The sequence below is a fragment of the Paralichthys olivaceus genome, chromosome 19 (assembly GCF_024713975.1).
Source record: "Paralichthys olivaceus isolate ysfri-2021 chromosome 19, ASM2471397v2, whole genome shotgun sequence".
In the NCBI taxonomy this organism is placed as follows: Eukaryota; Metazoa; Chordata; class Actinopteri; order Pleuronectiformes; family Paralichthyidae; genus Paralichthys; species Paralichthys olivaceus.
Window position 1 is genome coordinate 15,968,057 of NC_091111.1, and position 10,762 is coordinate 15,978,818.

Genomic DNA, 10,762 nt, shown 5'->3' on the forward strand with positions numbered 1-10,762 from the left:
TATGAAGCAATAAGATGTTTTTGGAGGCGGAGGCAACAAACAGCAAAATGGAACAAACTCTAGAGATATTCAAATTCTAATGTCTCTGGCAACAAAAACCTTGATATTAAACATGTAAACAAGGTTGAGGCACCTCCTGAGAAATTGTTGCAGATGAATTTTGCCCATCAAGCTGCAAATAGTGTCAGTGCCATTAGAATATACAGTATATCTGCGTTTTGAGACAGAAACACAACAAATGCTGCATAATGAGTGTAAACAAAAACAATCTGCAATAATCCCTTATGCAGTAAGACTGTACATGAAACTCACCTATACTATATGAAATCATTATAGGGCAGCTCTGTAATCATCATTTGATAATCAAAAAAACTAAATATGACCCATTTCTAAATCTCTACATTCAGCTTTTTGTGTTTCTCTCTCCCTCTGCCTGTTACTTACGTAGCAACTGGATAAACAAGGAGAAAACATCCTGTGAATATGTTTGATGAGCATTAGACCTGTTGTGCATCAGTGTGAATGATTAAGATACCTGTACTTGTCCTTTAGTAACTGGTGGTGCTTGCTCCTTGCAGGGATTCAGTTTCGTCTCCCTACTTCCTGCAGCGTGGACCGCGCTCAGCCTCCTCCAGGTAACCAGTCTGTCTCCGTCTCTTCTCCGCCACACTGGCCCTTATCTCCGCAAAAACTACATTTCAGCCGCAGCCATGCATCCATGGGTTGTTTGACAAGGGGGGTTCGGATGGTTTGGCTTCCAAAAAAAAAAAAAGAAAAGAAAGAAAAGTGAATAATGTTGACGTCCACTTAGTAAATAGGTGGACTTAAGTATTTCTTCTGGCGTCAAATTTCTGCTCATATATCTAAAATTTTACACAACCCACAAAAGTGTGGATCTGAAAAGTTTGTAACTTTATATAAAAAATATTTTGAAACATCCGCAAAACTCTTTAAACCAATTATGAAACATTTCACCGCCTCCTAAAATCAATGTCGTGTCATGTCCTTGTGTTTCCTGTATTTTATGAAAACGCAGCTAAAACATCAGATGAGCTAATATTGTAATATTTAAGCTAATAATAGTTCTGTTAGATTTTCTAGTATAGTAAGGTTGAGCATGTTTTCATAATCTTTAAGCACTATTTATATTTTACAATTCACCTTAATCTCAAAGGTTTATGTGTTTCTCTTATAATTTAAAAAACTTCCTATACAGTTGTTTTTGCTGTACATTTTTTTATTATTAATTTGATCTGCAAAGTAACTGAACTAGTAAATAAATGTAGTGGTATATAGTAAAATTATAAAAGACCACGAAGAAGCATAAAATAAAATATGTTAAAACTCAAGTATTGTACTTCACTTAAGTATGAAACTTGAGTAAATGTACCCAGTAATGATCAGCAACCACTCAAATCAACTTTGATATGTACTAAACGACTTTGTATGAGGATTTTGATATGTAGACACAATACTCCTTAATATCAGTACTTGAGAAATTCAGTCCTGCCATGATCCAGCAGTACTCAGATAGAGTCAAAGGTAAATAATGTAGAGTCTTCATAGAAGGACATCTGCTGTCCGGTCAGTGTTACTGCAATATATATTATCATTTTCTCTTTTTCCAGTGGGACGCTTCTCTCAGCAGAGGAGTCAGCAAATTAAAGGTCTTCGCTGAACAGCAGCAACTTAAGCAAATAATCGTGTGATTATTCCCGGCATATTAACGAAGGCGTACGAGGCAACAAATGTGCCCCTGAATGTCAGCTCATTTAATCGAGCACAAAGAGTATGAATGAAGTGCAGGGGAGCCGTGTAGTGCTGACTCATCCTACAGTCTGATGACAGGCCCATTTACAGTCTTTATCATTATCCTGCTGTGGGTGTACACTCATTCATTACTTCTACAGAGGAGCTTATGTGACTTTGCATATTCACACATTCAAGACAACTTTGGAAACTCTGTGACCTCTTCTCTAGAGCGCCACCTTCAGCCCACATTGTTATGGAACACGGTTTAGGTTATTTTGTTTTATTCGTTTTTTTTTAAACTTAGTTTGAATTGTCTTATTTTCAGTGTTCAATTGGAAGAAGGTACATAATGTCTCTGTGGGACAGTGAAGGCACAACAAGGGTTCGGTGAAGATTTAGTCGTATTTGAGGAGATTATAATGCCTCGATTTCATGTTGGCAATAAAACTGTTGAAGTGTTTACTGGTCTCCCTGATGCATCCAGAATGGAGAATAACTAATCCTGTTTGAATTGTCATCCATCTCCATCAGAGATTTCCTTCATACACATTTGCAAGTTTGGAAACAATTAAAAGTCACTTTGGATATGCCAGCAGAATAGAAGACATTAAGTTATTGTAATTGGAGGAGGTCACAGCAACAGTGTCTCACTTCTCCAAAGTTAAGAAACTTAACTTCATCACTTTGATTTTAAAAAGCCAAGCGGAGCGACTCACCCAGACTTCATCAGACCAGGATGGACGTCTAAAGAGAATGTCAGTTTTCAGGAGGAAAACAAGTTAGGAACTATAGTCCTGGTGGCCAGTTTATTTCACTGTATATAAAGATATATAAAGTCATTTATTTTATTTATGCGGTGCTTTTAGCAACGGCCTAAATACACATCACAATCACACCATGGGTGAACTAACAAGAAGGTACAGCATAACTAATCCAGTCTGAATACAACCGTCCTGCATTCATCACCTTCATGAAGGTTAGAATGTTTTCTTGCACCCATTTAAAAAAGATGTTCTGTTCAACAATGATCAATTTGGAGGAAATAGTTGAACTGCTTTTTACTGTGCAGGGAGTTTTAAAAAAAATATATTTTTGACACAAACGCAGCAACCTCTCTAAAACTGGACAAAACCTGAATTGTAACCTCCATGAACAGTGTGGGTGTATCTGATAAACAAGGCTGAGTGCATGTTTCACATGTTTTTAAAAATGGGACGTGGAAGGTACTTCAACCTCATGTTGGAACCATTTCATGTACTCCTGCAGTTTAATGATCTGATTTGTCTGATTCAAAAAGGAAAACAGTATAAGTGGTTTTTAATCCGAATCAGACACATGAGTGCAAAGCTACAGATATTTTATATTTATAATTACGGCAAAATTAGAATTTTAATACAGGGTAACGGCAAGAAATACAGATACAAGAGTGTATATATGAATGTTTATCAGTTTTTATGTGGTACCAAGCTGTCTGTTACATGTTTCCTTTAGGAAGTAAGTCAATGTGTATAATTAGAATGTATGGTGTTGCGTACCAGCTGAGTCACTGCTGTTTTCAGTTCGGTATCCACCCACTGTGTCTTGCAGAACTGCAGCCCCCTTCAAGTTGGAAGCAAGTCAAGTCTCTGACTGGATTTAGCTTCACAGACTTCACTGTGATTTCTTACTTCTTATATGCTTTAAATTACCTGTAGTTCAAAAGTGGTGTGCGTGCATGAGTGTATGTATCTGTGAGGTGTGTGGGCACTGTGTCAGGGGCTGTGTCTGCACCTACATACACCTGTAAACAGTAATAGTTTGAAGCACATGATTCTTGCTGTATTAGGTAACATATAAATAATGGATGAGGATGACTAAATGACTAGAGGACTGTAAGAATCTGTGAGAAGCTTGAGGTTCATAAAGGCCATTACAGGTGTCACACAAGAAAGTTCGAGCGGTGATTCACAGAATACTTCTACTCTGTGATTCATGTATTTTTCTAACCTTATGCGCAGGATTTATTTTTCATTCAGTGTAAAAAAAAATCTTTCAGTCAATCAAACAAGAAAAGTAATCGTGTATAAAGTAGAACTGAATTTATTTTTTCAACTCAAAAACTCGACCGGACTTGAATTCCTTAAATGTAATTATTTAAAAAAAAAACTAAAGAAATAAACAAAGAACAAAAAAAATATATATATACTGTATATAGAATTTTTTTTATTATTATTATTATTTATTAAGTACCAAGACATCTGATAGTGAATCTATTGTGTAAGTGTTGCTCAATATTCCTCAAAAAATGTGTCATCTTCATTTAATAGTTGATTAAATAATCAACTCAGGCACTTTGTCACTTTGTGCACCAGAAAACAAAGACACACTTGATATTTCAGTTTCAGTGGATGTTTCGGTGGATTAACAGGAATCCTAATCTCTTTTCCATTATTTAAAACATTTTCTCCCCCCTGAACAATTAAATGTTACATCAGAGATTTTTAATGCAGGCAAGTCAAGTTGGCCCAGTTCTGCTGTGAGGTCCATCTGGATGGATTACCATCAAATTCTCATTTGCAAAAGAGCAAATCTTTCCCATAATCCTTCATTTCACTTCCCTAATAAACACACAGACATGTTACAAAGCTGCTGTTGCTTTTCACCTTAATGACATTCCCCTTGCTTTGAGAGCTGCCGACTCTGTCATCATGCTCACACACGGTGTGATACAGGTGACTGCAGCACTTGTCAGCTTCTGGCCACATTTTTCATTCTCATGTTTTATTTTATCCTCTACCCCTGTCCTGCCTTGTCCTCGTCCTTTCATCCTGCTTGTGCTATCCAGCGGTATCATATCCTCCTAGTTACAAGAAGACTCCACCTCCCGTGCCCCCGCGCACCACCACCAAGCCTCTTATCTCTGTGACAGCCCAGAGCAGTACAGAGTCCACCCAAGATGCCTACCAGGAGGGCAGGCATCCACGGGGCGGTCTGTGGACCACAGACAGCCTCGGCCGTCCCATCTACAGCTCCACGGACAGCCTGGACAGCACCAAGGCGGTCACCATGGCCATGGAGTCAGCAGCAGGCAAGAGGCACGCATCTTTGGGCAGCCACACCTCCGTCCAGACATGCGACAAAGCAGTGCTGGTGTCCAAGGCCGAGGAGTACCTCAAAACCCCACGTTCCTCTATTGGAATACAGGTATGACAAAAAAAAACAACTCACTGCTGCTCTCTATTCACTCACCACTCAGCATTCACACCAATTACACCAGTCTCCTCTGTCTCCCTCCGTTTGATTTAATATGTCGAAGAGCTGTGCAACTGTAAAAACACCTCCAGGCTCTCAGTCATTCATTTTAATAAACCAAATACGTTTCTTTCCCCAAAGAAGAAAATTACAATGGATTTTTTGTAGATGTCACAATAAATCACCCTGGATGAATAGAAAAACAGAGATGACAGAAGAGGACGATGTTTCGTGGGTAACTTACAGTATGTCTCCATCTGCAAGTGTGCAAATGAGCTAATCTTCGTTATTTTTGAGATAATTGTACCAGTCAGTGTGAACTTCTGGTTTACCTTTACACATGTATTACCTGGAGACGCAAACTTACTCCTGCCTATTCTGAAGGCAAGTGTCCTCAAGATCAAACTTCCCCAAAGAAATCCAACCAACCAAGAACAATGAAGCTGCTCATGTGACTCTCTAGAGATGATGATCTGAAACCTTGGAAAGCACCAAACTTTACCCCAGGGACCAGGCATCGTGATGGGTTGCTGCTGCAGCCGGCTCTCGCCTCTGATTCTTACGTAAAAGTGCTGGTTTTCTTACAGTGGCACTGACTGTTGGTTTAGCACCTACGTTCTGCAGAGCAGGAAGCATGAGTGGGGAGGGTCACTTCACTCCTGACTGCCAGTTGCTCTTGTGGTCCTTGTTTAGCACTTACAGGTTTGAGAAGGATTATGACAGGCCGAGATGTATCAAGTACGGTTTTTTATAACTTTGAAAGCCATTGCAGTTGTTTTTTTTGTGTGTGTGTGTTGATTGTGGGAGATGATAAGAGCCCTTCTCCAAACCAGCACACCGGCCTCAGTTGTTGTTCACTGAAACAATGGAAACTTGACTTCTGTGACGAGTAAAATAAATAATCTCACTAAGCAACATGTTTGTTCTGTTCTTGTTCTGTTGGTTGCAATGTGTTCTGCTGTGTGTGTTATCCAGGTGGAAACTGTGACAGACTCTGAGACAGAAAGTAAAGGCCTTCCTCAGTTCCATTCAATAGGGATCCAGGTGGAAGATCACAAACGGTGAGAAGCACGGACAAAACACATTCTTCTTTGTCAAGTAGGCGTATTAACATTTCATCTCTGTCCTTGATAGGCATGGGCGGTTCAAGCGCTCAAACAGCGTGACCACTGCAGTGCAAGCAGACATGGAGCTGGAGGGCTTTCCCTCCATGGAGGACAAGGGCCTGCAGTTTGGCGGTGCCTTCGGTCGCCACTCTGAGCCCAGCACGCCAACGCAGTATGGGGCCATCCGTACCGTGCGCACGCAGGGCCTGTTCAGTTACAGGGAGGACTACCGGCCTTCCAGTGGGCCTTCCAGCCCGCAGCCTGAACCCTGGCTGGTTGGGCCGAGCCTGGAGGGCACTGAAACAGGCCGCGTGTCCCCCCTCCGAAGGGACGGCAGCTGGTTTATGCAGCTCCTCCACAATGAAACCAAGCGGTTGGAGGGATGGTGCAAAGAGATGGAGAGAGAAGCAGAGGAACATGACATGTCGGAGGAGAGTGAGTGTCCCAAGGAAAACACAGAATCTTGTTGGGATTCTTGTGAATGAAAAATGTTTCTCAACGTGTTGGATCAGTTGTCAAACCAAACGATGTCCCTTTCTCTCTCTCTCTCTCTCCATGTGTGTGTTTGCGTCCACCAGTCCTTGGAAAAATCCGGAGCGCAGTGGGAAGTGCTCAGCTACTAATGTCTCAAAAGTTTCAGCAGTTTTACTGGTTATGTCAGCAGAATCTGGTGAGTATTCCGTGTGTGTGTGTGTGTAAACAAGAACACTACGTGGTGTTAATATGTTACACGGGGCAAACACAACAGATCAGGGATAGACTCGCTCTCATCCCCGGAGCAGGTGCTCGCTTGTGCACCGTCCAGAAATAGAGCGCAGAGATCGATAGTGAAGCGTTCCCGCTGCCACTATTGACCCACAGCGGACGAAAGGGGAATTCCAATAGGAAGCAGCACCTGCGTTCGAGGCTATTCATTAATGCACAGCGGCTTGAATAGGACCTTTAGAGTTTGAGTAATGGACTGACACACCATCTCACTGTTTAGCTCACATTTCACATAGACGGGAATATCACACCTTCTCTATCCACAAAATGTCATAAATAAGAAAGTTTCTGCGGAGACAGAAGAGAGACAGGTACTTCATCACATCTGTCTAAAGGGCAACTAATGTTTTAATGAAATGCAAAACCTAGGGGAGGTGGTTATATTCTGCCTTTTGTTGTGTTTTCTGTGTGTGTGTGTGTGTGTGTGTGTGTGTGTCTTAGATGAATTAAGTTTAACATTGTTAGTGACAAGCCTTAAGACAAGCCCCTGAGCCCTCAGACAGGTCAGTGAGACAGGTTTTCCCTGCTGGGCAGAGGAAGAACTGCATGATGTTTGTGTTGATAGAATTGTCTTAGGTTGGATTCACTCTGTGTTTGCTGTCTGTGGTAATGGTTGTGTGGAGCTGCCTGAATTTGCAAGTTGTCGTTTGCAATACGCACATCAGTCAGCCGGGTAAGTATCACGAGGAGGAAGAACGCACCACAGAAACACTCTCTGAGCAATTGTGCGTTTGCTGAATTGAAGCTTTGGAGCAGTTTAGTGTTCATATATAAAGTAAATGTTTTCTCAAGCTTCTGAGTATCCTCAAGTTGTTATTGACTTTTAAGCCATTTATTCCTGTTGTATTCCATTTTATTAGAATCTTTTATTGTACACAGTTTGGATCAACTCTGGTTGTGTTAAATATGTTTTGTACACAAACTTGATTTGACGTTAACTTTAAATTTGCACACTAAAAATCTGTAGATACACTAAAGAAATGATTTGAAGTACTGACCTCTCCCACACTCATTATCAATAATCATGGTTGTTGCTATATGACATACAATAAACCAAATGTGTTCCTATATAAAATAAAAGGTGTCATATTAAAGTTTAAGGCTGTGACCACAAAGTGTCAGTTGAGGTTATGAACCAATTTTGAAGCTATGCTGCCACACAGTGGTGAGGATGGTGAGGTTCAAATGTAGACGTGGCTGATTTGCAATATGACCAGAAAGTATTTTGTGCTTTCAAACACATGGCAGACATGATGGTTTCAGTGCCATGGTTCCGTTTCTGTTGTTGAATGTGAAGCAGATGGTTCATCACAGGTCTAAAATGTATCATCTGTACATGGTGTTCAATAATCATGCACTTAAAGATTAGAAACACTCACCACATCCTCTCCTCCACCGTCTCCTCAGGACCCCAGTGCCATGCCCAGACCCACATCTCAGGACCTGGCTGGATTCTGGGACCTCTTGCAGCTTTCCATCGACGACGTCACTGCCAAGTTTGATGAGCTGCAGCAGATCAAGAGCAACCAGTGGCAGCTGGTGGAGAGTCCGGAGAAGAAGGTAAAGATGAGGATTTTTTCATTTATTTTCTCACAGATCCATACTCTCAAAATAATGAGTCTCAGACGTACACATACAAGATCAGAAAAAAAAAAGATATGGAAAATCAGAGACATCAAACCCTTTAGTTACATCACTTTAATAAGAGTGAATAAAACCTCACTGAATATTCCATTAACCTGCACTGATTGACTTTAATAATCAATTTTCATGTCCCTCTATATCCTAAGGAGCGAAAGTGGCCCCCACCCCTGCCAAAGCGGCCAGCTAAGGGCCACAGCGTTATAACGCGGGAGCGCTCTCTGGACCTTCAGGACCGCCAGCGACAAGAAGCCCGCAGACGCCTCTTGGCTGCGAAACGAGCAGCTTCTTTCAGACAGAACTCAGCCACAGAGAGGGCAGACAGTATCGAGATCTACATCCCCGAAGCCCAGACGCGGCTTTGAGGTCCACACATTCATCGTCCACTTTCTTCCTCCTCCTGCTGTCCTCATCTGTCCCCTGCTCGTCCACTGTGTTACCATCTGTTGTTGCCATTCTCTGGGTTGTCCCCACTGAAGCTACACTAGGCAAAGATTTCAGATGAAATCATTCTTTTCAAATGACCACGTGGCACTGCCATGGGGAAGAACGCCCCGTCTTCCCTGAGTGAGAAGTCAGGTGAGTGAGGTGTGTGCGATACTTGTCCCACAGGAAGAGATCAAAATCTGAAATTTGGATTGAAACCCGAGCTGTCTCCGAAACAGTAAAACCTGGACACACCAGCATTCGACCTTTTCCCTCTTGTCCCTCCGGTCTGATCCAAAAGTAGGTTAAAGGGATCTCAGGCCAGCTGGATAGTGACCATCAGTATTCTCATGGCGATTCAATGTCATAAAAAGGTCTACATGTCTTTGTCACCTGAAGCTGCTAATGTGAAGTTGCCTCGTGTAGCTTTAAGCCCTCAGGGGACTCTACACATTCTGCACCATGAGAATGAGCTGCTATATCCAAAAATGACCATTTCACTACACATGAATTTCAACTATAACGTCAAACTTCAGTCATTGCTACTGCCCCACTGAGAGTATGTGAGTAATGTTATATTTTCTACATTCAAAGGGAAACACAAAGTGCAACTTTATCTCATCAGCAACATTGGTCTTGGGCTGAAGCAGCCTGAAGTTACAGCAGGAGGTGACGTTCCACACAATCACCTGTCTTAGCAAAACGAGTGAAACTGCTAAACAAAAGAATAGTTTAAAAACTTTTTCACTAAAAACCTGGTACAACTTCATTTTGGTCGAAATTTCCAGCCACTCTTGTGGTTATATAGTAAAAATGGGTGGGCTGTAAAAAAATATTTGTACTCCATACTCTCTCTATCTCCTTTCTATCGTTATTGCCTCACTGCATCTTTAACTAGAATGGTACTCATCAGAACACTCCGCCAAGGCCAAACAGTCCCCTTGAAATCTATCAAGCTGCACCAAACCATATACACTCATAGATTCACTTCCCTGAATATACATAGATACTTTATATTGACATCGGGAGTGGGTCCTTTTTACAGAGGCTGCCGTGTTTTTGAACCTAGACTGGACAAACTTAACGCCTGAAGGGGAGAGTGTAGTGAGGGGTATTCAGCTGCAACATGCAACTTCCCCACTAGTTGTCACTAAATTCTACACACTGACCTTTAATTGATTCTTCCCTGACCACATCCATCAATCACGAACAACCAAACCACACAAACAGACGTAACCTCCTTGGCCGAGGTAACCAGGCGAGCTGCAGCGGTGGAACAGTGTTGCTGATTGAGATCTGAAAATGAGGCTAAAACTCCGAGACCATCATTTCCCATCATTGACTCATTTGAATTCATATAAAAAAACACCCATCTTAGAACGTTTTATAAAGATATGTATGTTATTTGCTGCTGGATACATTTCCATTGCAGAACAAATATGAATTATTAACAAAAAAAGACATTTTACGCAGCCTGGAAGAGGTGACTGTATCCAACAATGCATTTTGCACCTTATAATATTCATGTTTGTATTTCCAAGGGAAATGTAGTTTATGAAGCTCATGTGATATTGTTGCAGTTGAATTGCAAGGACAGAAATGGAGAATTTACCACAGAATTTCATGTTATTCTATAGGATCATATAAACTGCACCTTGTGTTTGTTTTCCTTCCGAAGCCGTTCTGGCCTCGTAATCGTAAATCTAACACTTTTAATCATACCTACAGTATCTCTCACATGACCGACATCACAGTATACATTCAGTATCTCTAGTTAAAGCCGTTGTGGGTTGATTTGAATGCGTTTGTCCTGCTGATTTCTTGGCCAACGGAACTCATTT

General features: G+C 41.4%; 1 protein-coding gene across 1 annotated transcript; it reads left to right on the plus strand.

Annotated features, from left to right (window-relative positions):
* Nucleotides 1-284: 284 nt before the first annotated feature.
* Nucleotides 285-8,912, plus strand: LOC109647766 (disks large-associated protein 2). Its single transcript, XM_069515634.1, has 8 exons — nucleotides 285-289; nucleotides 532-635; nucleotides 4,577-4,935; nucleotides 5,959-6,044; nucleotides 6,118-6,524; nucleotides 6,668-6,759; nucleotides 8,262-8,414; nucleotides 8,645-8,912. The coding sequence occupies exons 1-8, from the start codon at nucleotides 285-287 to the stop codon at nucleotides 8,858-8,860; spliced, it is 1,422 nt and encodes a 473-aa protein (XP_069371735.1). The 3' UTR covers nucleotides 8,861-8,912.
* The last annotated feature ends 1,850 nt before the right edge of the window (nucleotides 8,913-10,762 follow it).

Excerpts from the sequence above, each read along its gene's own strand:
- LOC109647766 (XM_069515634.1), top strand. Across the intron at positions 6,045-6,117 it reads CAGGTGGAAGATCACAAACG|GCATGGGCGGTTCAAGCGCT; the intron begins GTGAGAAGCACG and ends TGTCCTTGATAG. Across the intron at positions 6,525-6,667 it reads ACATGACATGTCGGAGGAGA|TCCTTGGAAAAATCCGGAGC; the intron begins GTGAGTGTCCCA and ends TGCGTCCACCAG.